The 17259-nt window shown below is 55.7% G+C and overlaps 5 protein-coding genes across 5 annotated transcripts; all 5 read right to left on the reverse strand.

Annotated features, from left to right (window-relative positions):
- Positions 1–321: 321 nt before the first annotated feature.
- On the reverse strand, positions 322–1651 carry CMQ_2325 (uncharacterized protein; the record flags this gene model as incomplete). Its single annotated transcript, XM_014316283.1, has 2 exons — positions 322–1542; positions 1613–1651. 2 exons carry the CDS (start codon positions 1649–1651, stop codon positions 322–324), a joined length of 1260 nt encoding a protein of 419 aa, XP_014171758.1.
- Positions 1652–2686: 1035 nt separating this feature from the next.
- CMQ_2203 (n-terminal acetyltransferase catalytic subunit) lies at positions 2687–5120 on the reverse strand (the record flags this gene model as incomplete). Its single annotated transcript, XM_014316161.1, has 2 exons — positions 2687–4143; positions 4196–5120. 2 exons carry the CDS (start codon positions 5118–5120, stop codon positions 2687–2689), a joined length of 2382 nt encoding a protein of 793 aa, XP_014171636.1.
- Positions 5121–6620: 1500 nt separating this feature from the next.
- CMQ_2094 (caffeine-induced death protein) lies at positions 6621–7832 on the reverse strand (the record flags this gene model as incomplete). The annotated part of the gene is made up of 3 exons (XM_014316052.1): positions 6621–7171; positions 7252–7486; positions 7752–7832. The coding sequence occupies 3 exons, from the start codon at positions 7830–7832 to the stop codon at positions 6621–6623; spliced, it is 867 nt and encodes a 288-aa protein (XP_014171527.1).
- Positions 7833–9113: 1281 nt separating this feature from the next.
- On the reverse strand, positions 9114–12270 carry CMQ_2129 (c6 zinc finger domain containing protein; the record flags this gene model as incomplete). Its single annotated transcript, XM_014316087.1, has 4 exons — positions 9114–10018; positions 10081–10555; positions 10936–10942; positions 11171–12270. 4 exons carry the CDS (start codon positions 12268–12270, stop codon positions 9114–9116), a joined length of 2487 nt encoding a protein of 828 aa, XP_014171562.1.
- Positions 12271–13959: 1689 nt separating this feature from the next.
- Positions 13960–14704, reverse strand: CMQ_2237 (uncharacterized protein; the record flags this gene model as incomplete). The annotated part of the gene is made up of 3 exons (XM_014316195.1): positions 13960–14129; positions 14244–14425; positions 14493–14704. 3 exons carry the CDS (start codon positions 14702–14704, stop codon positions 13960–13962), a joined length of 564 nt encoding a protein of 187 aa, XP_014171670.1.
- Positions 14705–17259: the final 2555 nt, after the last annotated feature.

Consider the following 17259-nt stretch of genomic DNA (forward strand, 5'->3'; position numbering starts at 1 on the left):
TTCGGCGAGAATTCGACGTAGGTCCTATTGATTGTCCAGACTATGCTCTGCTACATGCAAACAATCTACGAGCCTCAATATTCCCGTCAAGTCACTCTCAAAATCAACTAGCCAAGACAACGAACTTATCAGGAGGACATACTGCTTTCCGTGCCTGAAAGTGGTCATCCTTTGCTAAACCAAAACACCACGCTGTTGTATGCAAAAGGAACGGGAGCAGGGAAGCAGAAACTCGAAAACGCAAAGGCAAAGCAGGAAAAGGAAGACAAAAGCACGCTCTCATGAAATCATTCAACGGGTCGTTTCGCTTTCTGCACGCGGCTACCACCGCTCCCGCCGCGGCTCGACTTCGTGAATGTCTGGGTCTGCCATCAGCTCCTTGATGCTGTGCTCGTCACACACGTGGTCAACCAGGTTCGTCATGTTGCTGCACACGGCCACGCGGGATGAAGAGCTCCGCCCACGGCCGGAATAGCGCCCGCGCTCCTCGCACAGACAGCAAGCGTACGACGGCTTCAGCATGGAAAACCCGGCGTGGCGGCTCTCATGGTCTTCAACCACCTTGGCGGTCTGGTGGCACTTGACGACGAATCGGTTGCTGAGCACGAAAACGCGGTCCTCGACGTCATCAACAACACTGTGCGAGTGCATACTAGCGCCTCTTCTGTGGTGATTTCTACCGGCATCCCGGTCATCGTCATCCCTGTCGAACCGCTGGCCAACCACAACGGACTTTTGAATCTTCCACGCGTAGTCTGGCGAGATCTCCAGACGGCCGGCGCAAGAGGGACAGAAAGCGGCCGTTGTGTCGGAAATGGCAGTGTCGTCGCCGTCCAGATCCAAGTCCATCGGCGTCCGGGGGTTGCGCTGCAGCTGCAGGGCGTAGGGACAGAACAGGCCGGTGTCCTCACGGCCATCGGCATATTCCAGATAGTCGTTGGAGTGGTGGGAGAGCGGTCGGTGCGGTGTAGAGTCTTCCAGCAGGCGCTGGTGCTGTTCCCGCAGAGCGCGGATGCTGCCGTTGCGAGCGCGGTCTGCAGCCTCGGCCAGACGCTCGGATGAGAAGCCGTACCGATCGTCCACTCTCCCGCCTCTGGGGTTGCTCGAACTGCGGCGGTAGCTGCGGCGGTCCAGGGCTTCCTGCAGCTGCTGAATCACAGACGACTGCAGGTCGATGAGGAGGGCCTGCAGCTGGAGGCGGGCCGTGGCGTCTCCTTGGGCGAAACGAGGACCGGCAGAAGCCAGGAGCCCCTCGTACTCGCGGCGGATAGCCGTAGGCGCAGATGAGAGGGCCGCATAGACGGCATCGCCGACCGCGTTGGGCGAGAGGTATCCGGCGCCGCCGCCAAAACCATCGTGTCGGTCGAGACGGTCACGGCGATCGAGGCGGTCAATGCGATGCTCGAGATCGTCGATCCTGTGGTCCTGCGCGTGGTCGGTGTGGTGCTGGCGGGAGTGGTCACGGATACGATCGTACAGGCCGATGCCGGTGGTGAAGGTGCCGATGATGGTGGAGATGAGGGTGGCGACGATGAAGCCTTTCTGGAGACGAGGAGCGGTGTGAGTGGAGAGATGTTCGGACAGGCTTTCTTCGAGAGGTGAATATGCGTACCTTTAGACCTTTTTCGTCAATCATGCTGGCGTAGTTCATGGCAGACGTGTGGCGATGAATGGACGATAGAGGACGTAAAGACAGTGAACCGGGGACAACGAGACAATGAGACAGCGGCGAAGAAAAGTGAGTAGATCAAGGAAAAAATATCATGCGAGCAAAGGAGGCAAGCGTCTGAAGATATGGCGCCAAGCGCGGACGACGTCGTGGTGTGCGGGCCCACCGGGAAAGGGCGAGGCAAGGAGGGGAAGAAGCTTGAAGCTTCCATTTATGTAAAGTCCCCCTCCGGCACGTCCACAAGGGGAAACGCGTGGCGGTGCAGCAGACGCACCTTCCGGGGCCGTCGCAGCTGCCTAGTACGGCCGGCCAAGCCAGCCTGTCGTGGTCGGCCGAGTCACCGCCATTCGGTGAGCCGTCGATCCCAGGGCACCAATCCTGGATGCCCAGCCCAGATGACGGAGCCTGGCTGCAGCCCCCATGTCCAGTGACGACAGGCTGCAGCCAGAGGGCCGGCCGGCCGGCCAATGGGCGGCCACGAGCCCTGCTAGCAGTCTGGCAGTGTCCCAACTACGAGCGCTATTCGTGCTTTAGTCCCAACAGCTGCGGCCACTTTCCACTATCGTTGACACCAATCCCATCGTGTCTTTCCTTTCCATTTCCTTCCTTTTTCCCTTTCCGCTTTCCATCCATCGTTTTTTCCCTCTTCTCGCTTGCCGTTGACTCCACCCTCGGCCTTTCCGACTGGCTTGGCCACTGCTTCTGCTCGACCTTACTCAGATCATCGCATTTCCCATCTTCAATCTTTCTCCATTATTTGTAGGCATGTGGTCTCTTTTTCTCGTAAACTCCGTCCAATCCAAACCCAGGAATGCATATGGCCGCAGTCGTTCGCCGTCTTGGAAACCCGAGGCCAAAAGAAGAACCATCACCGCACCACAACCACAACCACAACCATAAACACGCAACCACACAACCACACACTGTCATGCACACTGTCTCTTTCTTAATCTTTTGTCTTTTATATGTTATGTGCCCTCTTCCCCACCTGGCTTCTATAGTCGGCCAGAGGCCCACTCAAGCCTTAAACTCGGCCGCCAGGACCTCCTGCACCTTAGCCGGCAGCTTGGCCACGGCGGTTGCGTCGAGTGCACGCCGCAGTTCGGCCGTCTGCTCCTTGACCCGCGCATTGTCAGCGTCGAGCGCGCGGGCTGCGTTGAGGCAGCGTAGGGCCAGCAGGAATTTATCTGTACAGTCAGCGAAAAGGAAAAAAGAAAAGAAGAAAGAAAGAAAAAGAAAGAAAGAAAGGAAAAAAAAAAGAAAAAAAAGAAAAAAAAACTCACTCCGTCGTAGATAAATGTCAAAGCCGACAAGCTGGCCTTCCAGGCTCTTGGGGCTAAACTGCAGCACAGGCGCAACAAACTTGGTGGCCTCGGCCAGCGGATCAGCCGTGGCGGCCAGCTTGAGGCCGAGCGGATCATCGTCCTTCTTCTTGATCTCGCCGGCGTCAGCTGCCGCTGCCGTGGCCTTGTTCGGGTCCTGCTTGGCCGCCTTCTCGGCCGTCTCCTTCTCGGCCCGCAGCGCCTCTTTCTTGGCTTTCTTGGCCGCCTTCTTCTTCTCGGCCGCCTCGGCTGCCGACGGTGGTGAAGCCTCTGCCGACGCGTTGCCGTTGGCCCCGGCGGTGCCGTTGGCCGTCTTGTCGCCGCTGCCTTGTGCGTGGTCAAACTTGGCCACGTACAGCCGGGCTGCATCCAGAGCGGCGCGTGTGAAGAATGGGTGCTCGCGCAGCCGGTCCTCCCAGCGGACCAGGTCGACATAGGCGCGGATCATGCCCTTGCGCAGCGAAAAGGCGTGAAAATCGAACTGGTCCTCCTGCCAGACGTCAAAGACGGCACTGACGGCGTGGAAACGCTTCAGCGCAAGACCTTCGTTGCCGCGACGCGCATAGGCCTCGCCGTCTTCCGTCAGATACCACACGCACTGCATCTCCAGCAGGTCGGCCAGCGGGTCGGCTGCCGACTCTGGCCGCGTGAACAGGCCCATCGTCTTGATCGCCGCCTCGTTCTCATTGTTCCGCAGCCGGTACTTGGCCGCCTTGCTGTTGATGTAGCGATCGCGTGTGTCCAGCTGTCGTGCCGCATCCATCGCGTCGGCCGCCTTCTGCAGGTCGCCCCGGTGCTTCCATATCCGCGCTTTGGTCATCTGGAAGTCCACGCTCTTGCCGTCCAACCCGATCGCCCGGTCGCAGTACACGTCCGCCTGGTCCAGGTTCCGGCTGCGATAGTAGTTGTGGTGCTGTGCCAGGTAGTACAGCGCCGCACCCTCGCCTTTGGACGCATCTTTCTTCTCGTCTGCGCCGTTCGCCTTGGCCTCGTCCGAGCTGTGTGCAGCCAGGTACTCCTCCACCAGCATCCGCAGCGCCTCCTTCTTCGCCTCGTCGGCATAGAGGTGCTTGACGTTGGCAAACAGCGATGGGATGCCCTTGTCAAGCATTGGGAACAGGTACTTTCGTGCCCTCTCCTTGAATAGGTCGCCTGGGATGTCAGCAGGAACAGCTGCCGGCCGAACAATCAGACGCAAACTCACCTGTCAGAAAGTTGAGCGGCAGACGGTGCGGAGCATCACTCCGGGGATACTTGGCCGAGTACTCGTCGAGCACGGCGAGACGTGTGGCTGTGGCTTCGGGGCTCTGGTCGTCGGCAAGGCCGAGGGTCTGCACGAGGCCCTCGTAGTACTTGGAGTTGTCCGGGTTGCGGTCGATGAGGGCGCGCCAGGCCACGGCCGCATCGGTGCTGCGGTCGGCACCCAGCAGCGTGAGGTAGCGGGCACGGGTCTCGAGCACGGCAAGCCGGTCGAGCGCCCGGTCAGCTGCGGCCGACTCGAGGTGGTCGAGCGCCCGTTGGATGTCGCCGGTCTCGGCGATGATGGCGTTCTTGTACAGCAGCGCCTCGGAGTGCTCAACGTCGGTGCGTGGCGGCTCGTTCTTCAGCGTGTCCTCGTACATGGTCAGGATGTGCTCGGCTTCGGCCAGGTTGCCGGCCAGGTGGTGGGCAATGGCCAGGCCGGTCCAGTGCATTCGCTGCTGCGGCCGTGCCTGCAGGATGGCCTGGCGGCTCTGCACGTAGCCGGCATAGTCGCGCATCTGCACCTGCAGAATCGCCAGGTCACGTTGGATCTGCGGCGATTCGGGCTCCAGCCGCAGGGCAAACTTGTATGCCTTGATGGCCTCTTCAAAGTTCTTGTTGGCTCGATATAGCAGCCCGTACACGTGCCAGCAGATGTGCGACTTCATGTCCACCGTCAGCGCCTCCTTGCCCAGCGCAAACGCCTCGTCCGTCTTTCCCTGGCCGTTGAGAATCAGCGCCTTCATCGCCATCGTGTCGCCATGTCGCGGATTCTTCTTGAGGATCTGCTCGGCTGCCTTGAGGCCGCGCTTGTACTCCTTCTCCTCATAGTTGCGGATGACCTGGCGGAACAGGTTGGCATCGCGGCTGCTGAGTAATTGGGGCATGGGGGAGACCGGTGGGGAGAGGGCAGAGCCTCGCAACAGGATCGGATCCGAGAGAGCGAACTGAGATGAGGGGTGGCCGAGAAATTGGATGTCTGACAAGCTGTCACAGAATCCGCTCACAGACGCACTAGCGGGCAACAGCTCGGAAACAAAAAGAGTGCCGGCAGTGCTGACTCGGGAACAAAGGGAATAGAGACCGTTGGAGAAGCACGGGGAATATGCCTTGCGGAAACCGTGGTCACGATGGGAGCCAAACAGTCTATTTTTGGTGGGATTTTTCTCTTTTTGCTGTCGGAAACGGTGTTGTTCCAGAGCGAGGCAGTTGAAAAGCGGGCTGGCCCCGATAACCGATAAGAAGCTTTCCATCCGGATACATGCATATGCGTGTATGCTGTTCTGCTGTACTGTGAAATTTCGCACCGAATGAACTCTCGTCGAATAACTGTTTCTCTCTTAAGAAAAAGAATATTGTGTCCGTTAATGTGCGGTAGAATCACACAAACCAAAAGTACAACATTCTCGCAGTTAGCTGGCGCATACCGCTTTGCTAAGCACATTGAACCGAACTGACGGCCTAAACGCTCACTAGCTACTCCGTAAAGGTCTTTCAATGCCTATGATCTTTGCTGATCTTTGTCACATGTTGAGCCGTTACACATATCTAAACAGTCCCTCCCACAAGTATCACAACCCTTTCCTCAAGCACGCTCCTTACAAGATCAGGATTGCAACAAATAAACCAACTTTGAGCCGGAACCCGCACACACTCGGGTATTGGCATTGTCTGCCCCTATTTACCCTAGAAACAGAGGGTGCATACCTTGTTGTCCTAATGGGACCTCTTTATTAGTTCATGACGACGTGGTCTAAGGCCTATGTGCCGAAAAGCAAGTAGGTGGATATGCGGTCCGTGCGTTCGGAAAGGGCGTGGGGTAATTATTATAGCGAAGAAGCTTACTTGGTGTAGTGCCCAGTTGGAGACGCTGTCTCACATTGCTACTTTTCAGGGCAAGGCTGGGCTGTTGAAACGGTGTCAAGAAAACGGGTGACATTAGTTTAGGAGGCTCAAACATTACACCTGGTCCATATGCAGAAACCTGTTCATGCCCAATATATTGGCTATAGCTATATGCAAATCCTGCTCTGGTGTCTTTACCAGCATTCTTTTCCATTTAAAAAAGTGGAGTTGGCTCACTTGTGCTCGTCTGTAGACGTTTTCTGCTCACCTACAGACAGCCAGTCTTGCAAATCTCAGTCGGTCGCAATGATGGCAGACCCACTAGACGCATTGGTTGGCTCCTTGTATTCCACCCTCTGCAATGTCGCGGTTGAGGATGGAGGAACAGGGTCGCACACCCGTGTATTCTTTCATATACCGGTAGATTGCAGCGGCAGACCAGGATATATGGGCTTGACGTCGACGTTGTTGTCCCGTTGTAGCAGCGCCGCGTGGTGTACTCTTCCCGATCGCCTTCTCTTCTCTGGCTGGCCGGCTTTGAGCTACCGCAGCCGCCACCGGTCCAGCGCGGCCTCCCAGCTGCTGTTCTCGATGCCGGTCGTGATGCCAGTGCCGCAGCGGTTCTGCAACACTTCCCACGAGCGGGCACGCACAATCGTCTCCACACCGCGCTCCTGTCGCATCAGGGCAGCCAGGCGATCGGCCTCGGGCTCAACCTCGGCGAAGCGCCGCCGCCGGATGTAGGGGTCGTAGCGTTCAGTGAGGCGGGGGTCGGAGGCGTCGAGGGCGTCTGGGAGGCCATCCTTCTTGTCGGCCTTTTCTGCTGCTGCCGCCTCGGCCGCCTCGGCAACGCCGGTACAGTATCGGATGACGTCGTCGCGTGCCTGCCAGGCGGGGAAGAGCACAGAATCACGAAAATTTCGGCAGGCGGATGGTGAGGGTGAGAAGCGGGAGGATGAGTGGGACGGAGAAGCAGAAGGGTATACACGGGTGGCCGTGGATGCAGGGTCGAAGCCGGCGCGTGCGGGCGTGACGAGAGCATTGAGGCTCTGGGTGATGGTATCGTCGACGGCGCGGGACATGCGAAGGAAGTCTGAGGGGGGGTGAAGAACACAATCAAGGTCAGCAAGCCCAGAAGGCTATCGCAAAAGAGACATGGAAGCGCAGAATTACCCCGAAGAGCGACCGTGGAGAAGCAGAGCTGGGGCGTTAGTGCCGGACGTGCAGGCTGTGTCGCCATGGTGGGATTATCGCGAGAGGAGGCGTCCGCGATGTCGTCCGCAATGTCGTCCTCGTCGGCAGAGGCTGAGGACGGCCGGGAAGGCCGGGTCGGCCGGGTCGGCGGGGACGGCTGGGACGCCGGCTTGCTCGAAGACCAGAAGAGGTTCGCCAGGGCGGCGGTATGAAGCTGCCGTCACGGGGAGCCAAGAGTGCTGGGGGGCGAGAGGGGAAGAAAACCGTGCATGCCTGTGAAAGAAAGCTTAAAAATGTCCAGCCTGCTTTGAGTGGAATGATCGATTAAGTGGGGTATCGCAGCTAGCAGACAGCGTGTAATCTGATTGGCTGGAGCTGCAGATGTTGCAAGATAGCGATGCTTCTGCTTGCTGGGTCATCAGCTTGGAAAAGAAAGAGGTCCAATCTGTGTCGGTCAGAGATGCCTTTGAATTATTTACACTCTCTATTTTCCCCTTGGCCGGACTTTCTGTTCCTTCTCTTCCTCGTGCCAGAATGCGAGAAAGCCCTCCAAGGCTCATCGTGTCCTGAAACGTTCCTAAGGCTTCTTTCTGTGACGGCTGCAGCCACTGAATTTCCGGTCCAAGGCTCTGAGCTGCAACAGTTGGTGATACTTTTACTGGCGTAGTACGACGTACTTGTATCTTACTACCCCTATACAAGCATAGCCACTTCTTAGTCATCACTCCTTATCTTCGTCCCCTTTTCCAGGTCTAAAAATGGACGGCAGGATACCATCAAGGTAGGCAGCCATTTCAATAACGTTCTCGGTTGACTAGTTAACTAGCTGGAGACTTCAAGTCCGACGACACCCCAGACTGCAAGGTACTCGTACGCATGGGATGGAGAGTGGACTGCTGGCCGACTGACCTAAACGATAGTGCGAGGAGATGTGGGATGGGGCACCGACCAGGATGACGACCTCAGTCAGAGACGGGGGTGTGGGGGAGCGAATGATATACCGTTGTAACCACTCGTGAAATTTCTCCTTCTACTACTCCGTAAGCGAGTGACCTATCACAATTCCTTCATTTTTCCAGGCACAAGCCGGCCTCAGAGTGCACACCGGCCCCTTTGCTTTTTCTGCCTCGGCCACGACGATCACACCCCTGTCTTGTTTTCGCCGGACAGTCATCCGACTGGCTGCACCATCACCCGACGACTTCACGAGCGGAAGATACCGCCCGAAGCTGCCGTTCTCAAAATGCAGACCAAAGTTGGAAAGTGTTTGTTTTTTACCTGCCATGTCATGCTAGTTCAGACAATGCGCCGTCCTAGACCCAAGTATCTCGTAATGTATGAATTGTCACACCCACTCAAAACACCGTCCTCCAGTCTCGAAACAATATCCAAGACAAGAAGAAAAGAATGGAAAGACTGAAAAAAGGGGGAAGAAGCGAAAGATAAACAGACAGAAAGCGAAATCAAACCTCCGCGACAAGGCGTCTATGAGCCTCTTTCGGGAATAGATTCATGAACTCATCAGAACACTGGTGAAACGCAAAAAAAAAGAAACAAGCAACGAAAACTGTCTCATGTCCAGCCCATCAATATCGTTGCCTGTGCGTCAAGACGATCTTTCAAACTTTTAACCGCTTTCAGATGTAATGCCAATAAAAACACAGGGGTACATCAGACCCAAAAGAATTGTATCAAGAACATCAAGTCATGCAAGTACCGTCATGCAAATACAAATCGCGGAACGGGAAATGAAAAAAAAAAAGGGATATTGGGGAATAGAAACGCGACATGTGAAATTGATGTAGAAAAAAAGAAAAAAAAAAAGAAAAAAAAAGAAACGTCTATGCCCGTCGGATACTGTAACCCGGCTGCACAAAAGCCTTGAGGCCAATGTCGGCGATGCGTCGGCCCACATTGGTCAAGCCGGCGCCGTGGTCTTGCGCCTGCTTGCGGATGAACTCCGTCGCCATGGCAAACTTGATGCGCGGATCGGCTTCGTCCTCGTGGCCGGGTGGGACAATCATGTCGCTGGAAGCCGAGTAGCGTGGCGCGAGATGGCGCAGAATGGCAATGGAATAGATAATGTCGCGATTCTCGTGGCCATCCAGCAGGTTTCGCATCCGCACCAGTGCCTGCTCGCGCAGCCTCGGCAGGCTGTTGCCAGGTGTGTTGTTGAGGCCTGCATCCTCTTGCAACCGCAGGTATTCTGCCAACCACCACCAGAACTGGTGCTCACGAATCCGGGTAGGATTCCCGCCTCTTGGTGGCGGCATGCACGGGTTTGTTCGCACACAACCTCCCGAGAGCAGCGCATCGATCACGGACAGTCGATTGCGCGCCTCAGTGGCATTATCTGTTGAAAGCGGCTCCTCGCTCGGCAGGTTGACCGTGGCCGGTGTTACATAGGCCATGGCGGCTAGTGCCCACACAATGCGTGTCTCTAGGGCTGATGCCGCCATCATGTTGGCATCGTTCGGATCCGCCGTCTCGACCCGGGCGATGGAATTCAGGAACGCCGACAGCAGTCCCACAAGATTTTTGTTGTTCAGCAAGTTGCTCACCGGGTTGACCGTTCCGTTCGACTTGAAGTTGTACCAGGTTGTCTCAAAGAAGGTTGTCAGTCCAGGGACGTAAATTTCAAAGTACATCTTAGTGATGTCGTCCAGAGTTTCGAGAGTGGGCTGTGTTGTTGGCACGGGAGGAGCGGGCCCTGCTAGGCCGATAATCTCATCGACCTTCATCTTTGCTGGGGGGTCCAGGTCAGTGGGAATTGAAATAGCTATGGCTGCGTACAGCGGTTCAACCCACCTCTGTAGACCGATCCGGTGGGTTCAGGCGCGTAGCTCCAGTCCTGGGTCGGTGACAAAATGGACCGAGACACGTAGGCTGCCGGGTGATACGCCGTAGAGGCGGCGTTTAGCGAAGAGTTGCTAGAGGATGCTGAGCAGGCTGTAACGGCATAGATGCTCGATGTAGAGGTCGGCGTAGACGAGGACGAGGACGGCACAGGAGGTGCGACACCGGCAGAAGCTGACTTTACGGCCGCAAGCGTCGACGCAGTGCTGGAGGTGGCAGCAGTAGCGGTGGCAGCAGCAGCGGCAGCGATAGGTGATATGGAGATCGAAGAGTATACGGCAGTTCCAGAGGAGACAGAAGCTGGTGACTGTGTCGCCGTTTGCAGAGCTCCGGGACTCTGCGGCTGCTGCCTGAAAACAGGGTCGTAACCAGCACACTCGCGCTTTGATTTCTTGCAGTTGTTGCAGGTGGGGTGTGTCTCGTCGCACTGTCGATGATGAGAAGTATTGTGTTAGTTGCAATTCGGGAGAGAAGACAAATAATTCGCTCGGGGGTCAGTGGATTGCCCTTGGAGGGGCTACGGGGAAGGAATTAGCGCCGGGCGGTGAGGCACGCTTTTAGCGTACCAGCTGCCTGTAGAGCCCCCGCAGGCATAACCGGTTCTGGACTGTCTCGCTTTTTCTCGTCCAGTCTATCGGCTGCCCAAATCCACCGCTGTGGTGTTTCCTAGGGCTCCCATCTGCACTCAGGCCGGCTGCCCAGATACTATGTGCGACCGGGAAGGAACGAAACAGGAACAGGAACAGGAAGTGTGGTAGGGGATGCGGTATTGATGCTGCGAAGTGCGTGTATGGTGGCCAAACTCACCTTGATTCTGCGCTTTCGGCATGTCATACAGCCGGTTTTTGTTCGTCGCTTGATCTCCTGCTCTCGTACGTGACGTTAGTGCGTGCGTCTTCCTATCTGGCTACCGGCCTACGGCCTGGGCCAATATGGAATGGAGGATGAGAAGCTCGCCTTTTTATGCCGTGGGACTGGGCTCATGCCTAGTGGTGCCATCCGGTAGTTGTGGTATTCCCTCGGCTGCCCCGACAGTCCATACATCGGCACGTTGTGCGAAGGCATCGAGTATGGCGGCGGCAGCATGGATACGTAGGAGGACGGTGCCGTCTGCACCATTGCCGGTCCTGGCAACGACATTCCGTGCGATAGTTGCGGTTGCGGCGGCTGGTGCACGTCGATGGTTCGCATACTTGGCAGATGGGATGAGTGATGCATCGGCTCGCCGACAGACGGCTGTCGGTACAGGTCGCCGATGCCGACGCCGATATGGGAGGCGGGCCCTCCAGACGTGTTGCCACCGCCATGAGAAGGGTAAGCGTAGTGGCTCTGGCCTTGGTTCTGATTCGACGACCGCGGAAACGGCGGCGAGCTGGAGTGTCCAAGGCCGGTAGCACCCAGCAGACGAGACGGTCCCGGCGGTTGAGGGGGTTGGTTCGACATGTTGTCGGGCTGTGACGAGGCGACGGAGAAGGAGGATTCGGTGCTGGCGGAGTGAGGATACGTGCCAGTGTATGGCAGCCAGCCGCGGCCGGTACTGTATGCGGGGGATTGGTGATAGGGAAAGTCGTGCAGTTGGTCGTCGTCCGAATCTTGCAGCGGCTGAATGGGCGGCAGAGACTCGAGGGTAGGGACAGAAGACGGCGGCCGTGCTTGCAGCGGTGGTCGTGATGCTGGTGAGCCTGTAGCGGCTGCACCCATGGATGTGAGAGCGGCACTGGTGATAGTTGCGGGAGTAGTGGTGTTGGTGATGTGAAGGATGGACGGGACGGCGGCGGATGCTTGCGGAACGTTCACGGGACTAGATGGTGGCAAGTGCTGCGGACCAGACGAAGATGACCGAAAGGATGACGACGAGTCTGACCCGGCGTGGACCGCGTGTCGTTCGCGATGTGCTAGCTGCAGCCGATGAGGCTGTTGATATTCATATTCGTGTCGGTCGTCTGGGCCGGCAGCTCGTATTCGCAGATTTGCTGCCGGTCGTCCCAGGTGGCCATATGCCTGCGCCTCTACCTCCTGCCGGACGTTGTCCCTGTTCCTGGCCGGGTCCTCGTCTCCGAGCTGGTGGTATCTGTCGTCGACGCTGGTACCGAGAGAGGTTGCGATTGGATGAGGTGGTGGGCGAGTCAATAGCTGCGCCATATTGATAGTTCAATTAATAATGCCATTCGCTAGCTGTGTATTCCTCTTATACGTATACGAATAATACATATAAGCCGGGTAGTGTGTATGGAGCCATACAAGGGGGGGGGGGACCCAAATGGGTTGAAGCAATAGTAGTGGAATGGGTGCGGTGCATCATTTCATTTTCATAAACTTTAAAAAAGGAACGCGACCGTGGGCCGGGTTTGCTTTGGGGGGGTTTGGGGGAGTGATTCCCTCGCTGTGGGCGGTGGGGTGAGATACGAAAGCACAGGCAGAGCGGAGGTTCAGGGGAGGGCGTGTGTGCAAGGCAAAAGCTTTGTCGGATCACTTGGTACACTTGTCGTAACCGCGACATTTCTTTTGGTCCGCATGCAACTGCTATTTACGAATCTTTGAGTTTGGAATTCTACCTTGCTCCGCGGCTTCTTTCTCCGGGCCCTTCGTCAGTCAGAATCTGTCGCTCCTTCCCCCTTTCAGACGCCCGTCCCCTCCCTGCCTCTGCGCCTGTCGTGTGAACACACCGTGCCTTCCCTCGCCCCTTGCGCCTGCTGCTGCACCGGTCAATGCTGGACAGACGGCAAGGGCGAGCATGCTCGAAGTAAGCTTCGCCTGCAGCGCAGCCCGGTGAAAGCCAGACAGGGAGGAAACCAACAAGGGTGGGCAGCCTAGCGTGCTTCGTTGGCCTTGCTCTTTCCGTTTTCTGTGCAAGTCGCTCGAGCTTTCGCCAATTTCCTTCTCTTCCTGTCTTCTTTAGGCGCCGTGGAGAGACTCGGGGTGCGATGCAATGCGCCAGGCCATCGGCCTACTGCACCGTCGGCCTCCCTTTGTTCTGCTCGGTGTCTGTTCTCGCTTTATCCAGGAGCTCCGGTGCGTGCCTTCGTATCGGGATTCTCAGTCTTGACCCGCTCCGATTCTCCACCAATACTACCACTTCACCATGCCATCGCTGCCGCCACCTGCCATCACGACCATCGCCACAATTAGCTCTCCTCCACGAATGCACGCATCATTTCTGTCCTAATTCTGCTCGCGAATGCAAGGCGCCCTCCCCCTTGCTGTCGGTTGTGCGAGAATAGCCAATGGCTGACGACCGACAGCCGACGGCCAAATTGCAACTCGAGGCCGGCTTACCGTGCCCCCATCATAGTGCACAGCGTGCGTGCGTAGTATTGGCCGGATGCAGCTATTGCCAATAATAATACGCTGGCCATTATGGCACATTTCTGCTTGCCGTGCGCCCACTACGTACTCTGTACTATGTATTACGGAGTATGCGTTTCCTGAAGCGCACTTCTTCTCCTTCGGGTGCACGCCTTTTTAGCCTGCCCTTTTAGTACCATGGCTCAGTAGACAGAATACGATAGTGGGAAAGAGTGCTATAGGGGGAGATTAGTAGGCGGACATTGGTGATGGATATCATACGGCGGTACGCGTAGAGACGGTGGAGCTTCCCAAAACGCACTGCATACGGAGTACGTATCCCATGCTCGATTGGACGAGGCACGATCCAGTTCGCCTTCCGCTGTGAAGGAAAGGATGGGGGTGTGCAGAAGCTGCAGGAGCTACAGGGGGAAAGGAGCCCGCAAGATACCCCGAACGGACTCTTCCCCTCGTGCCGAAGGATGCCTGCACAGCTCAGCCGTACTCGTACTCCGTTCATATAGGCTCGGAGTGCGTGTCGTACCGCTAACAAATAACCTTGCGAATATCCTTCAGTGCAGCCGTGGCCTCGCCGGCCGACAGGGATGAGACCACCTGAGCCAGACGTCCCTCGGAGGCGAATGACGCAGACCGGACCCCTGTTGCAAGGTAGCCGGCCAGAGAAGCGACAAGCGAAGACGCCAGGTTCTTAGTGCCTGTTCTGGAAAGAGCGGGATGCGTCACCGTACGTGTATGGAGCACGGCAGCAGCTCGAGTATCTGGCGCCTTATCTTGCTAAAGATTAATGGGGACCCAGCCGGGAGACACACTGTGTTCGCACGTCTGTTCTCGTTCAGCAGCAGCTATTATCGCGTGATTTCCCTCTGTCCAGCGGCCGGGCGGGTTTCCGCTGCCGGTTCGTTCGATTGTGCGATTCGGGGGCGGATTCGCCCAGTCTCCATTTCGCCGACTGCCCTGCGTGCCGGCTGGCGCGCGTGAGCACTCGTACGCACTGCATGCAAGGGAGCAGCGTGAGTGGGAGGCCGTATGAGCACCAGGACTGTCCTGTGTTCACTCACCCGCCAGGCTGGCTCCCCTTGAGTAGCGAGGCCGTGTCCCGCCGATTGATACCCGTTCTAGCCCTGGCTCGCTTATGAGGTTGCAGCGGCAAGATGAGAGCAGGGTAGCTGATTGGCCGGAATGCACGGCTTGTCTCTTCCAAGTAAGATACTCCGTGATATCGTACGAGCATATCGATCCGGCGGTTCTTCCATCGTGGGGCAAGTGACATCTCCAAGGAAGCAATAAAACAGACTGACCGAAATGCCTGTTGGGGAACAGCCCACCAACGCCCAGGCCACTACCGCTAGTCTCAAATAAATAAAAATATAATATTCATATTACTATGGTGTCCCCGCCCATAACGGCAAGTAGCGGTGCTGCCAAAAATATTAACGGCTCGACAGGGAGGACGGCCCATAAAAGAACGGGACCGACTTCGTTTTTTCCTCACTGGCGCCCCAGCGCGTCTTTTTTGTGCCTGTCGATCTTGCCACGGGTTCCTAAACGGGAAATGGTACGATGGGCTATGATGGGCATTTCCAGAAATGAGGCATCCACAAATGCCAATTAGGAATTACCAAATGCGTGCGAGTTTGAAAATCAATATTACGGGCGGAGAAGACAGCGTCGGAAACAGGAAAAACCCCCCAGGAAAGGACAGGAAAAATCTGACAATTGCCAACCGGGTCTAGACCCAGCAAATCAGCGACGTGACGATTATATCGTAAGTTGTTCTCTTCCCTCCCGGCAACCCAGCCGTGCCCCGCGATAATTGGTCCGCAGGCCCCCGTGGCATAGCCTGTGCCCACTTGCGCTTGCCGCAGCGATTTGTACCACAATCTCTTTTGTACTCCGTTCGGAGTACTTCGGTTCCTGTTGGTGGCCGGTGGCTCCTGCCTCTAGAAATATATTATTACACCTCTTTTTTTCTCGCTTTCCCTTCCCTCTCATCGTCGCTTGTTCCGCCTGGTCATGAGGGCTGTCACGTTCGTCATCCCTCTCCTGCTTCTTCGACCCACCAGCTTGCTGTTTCCAAAGCGAAACCCCACTGACTTTGTTGCCTTACGCTTCGGCGTCCCCGTTTAACGTTTTGCTCCACATGCATGATTTCTAACGGACTACGGAGTATCGGTCTTGTTTTATCCCAATTTTCTATCTTCAAATGGATGTCCCGGAACCGGTGTAATTTAGTTCGGGCGCAATTGATCGGCCTTTGAAAGATACATCGCGGGCCCTTCTTTATTTGCTTTTGTTTGCATGTTCTCCGTTGGCATACCGTTTCGCTTGATAACACGGTGGCCTGGACAGAAACTATACGACTTGCCATGGCGCGAGATGAGTGGCCATCACAGCACACTGTTCGTCCAATGCATAGCTCCAACATAAGATACATAGTAGGTCCTTCCTATCTCGATAATTCCAGCCCATATCCGTTCCAGCGTAACATAGTACATCGTCATATCGCTACGTTGTACTCCGTACTTCGTAATTCCAGCAATTTGCCCGTGCCGCTAGCCGAAGGCCTCTTCGTGTCTCGACATTGCCTCCTTCCATTCTAGCTTAGGCCGCTTCTAAACAGTGGTCACTTTTTCTTACAACCTATCTGCTTCATTCTGCTGGCGTCACATGAAGCCAGTGTCGATCAGCAGCCGAAAGCGTACAGGTACCGAGCTTCAGATGCGACCTATGATGGTTGTATAAGGAGAAATCGTCAACATGCCGGAATACGGAGTATGACGTACCTGTGACAAATACAAGGCAGAGTTGACTGCGGTGCTACATAGTGAATGTCACAGTGCTTCTACCATCCCGTCCGCTTTGACTATTTCAAGTTCGCTAATCTAGCCTATATACGGAGTACATAAGATACATGTGCACATACTCTACGAAGTAGAGTAGCCACCCATCTTCAGCGAAATGCAATTGTCCATGGACATCACGTCTCTTCCCATCGACGAAGTGGAGCGTTAGGGTCCCGCCAACCCTACTATACTCAGTAGTCAGTGCTCGTTATTAGCCAACATCGGCGTGTGTTGCTGCAGATGCATGTACAGCAGTAGCCTGCTATATGCAGACACAAAAAAAAAAGATGCTCGGCTGCAACTCAAACCAAGCACCACATCAGAGATGTCTCCGAATAAAATTGCATCGCTGTTCTCGCTTGCATACACTGCAGCTTGCTTTCAGCCCTTGTAAATAGAGTTCGTATCCACAAGCAGCTAGCTGTCTCAATTTCGGAATGCAAGTTGAGATATTTTAGCAAACAAATGATCACATGCTTCTTGTCGTCTGCCTGAATTCGGAATTTATACCAGTACCTGCTTCGTTACAGATATATACCCCGGGAGAAAACCATCTCCTAGAATCTGCCAAGACTTTAGAATTTTACACCAAACGCACAGAGATTTCGGTTGTATCGTGCCACGGCCAAGGGTTGGTTCGGCTTGTACGGTTATCTGTTTTACATCTAGCCTCCTGATTTGTAACTATGAGCTATTTCGATGTTTAGCGCCGTAGGCTGCCGTAACTTCCCCGAGATGTGTTACGTACGCGACATTGAGATGTACGCGACCTTCGGTTGCCACAGTGCAATTTATATGGCGTTTCAGCATTACAGGGGCAACCAAGTCACATTTCACTTTGCAGGTGATGCATTCGCTCACGCGTCTATTAGCTTGCCATCCTGCTGCTTGCCGGCTCCAAGCTACATGTTACAAAAGTCTCAGTATACCTTTGCGTCTTCCATGAGACAAAATCAAGAAATTATGTGAAAACCCGTACAAG

The sequence above is a fragment of the Grosmannia clavigera genome, assembly GCF_000143105.1.
Source record: "Grosmannia clavigera kw1407 unplaced genomic scaffold GCSC_156, whole genome shotgun sequence".
NCBI classification, from domain to species: Eukaryota; Fungi; Ascomycota; class Sordariomycetes; order Ophiostomatales; family Ophiostomataceae; genus Leptographium; species Leptographium clavigerum.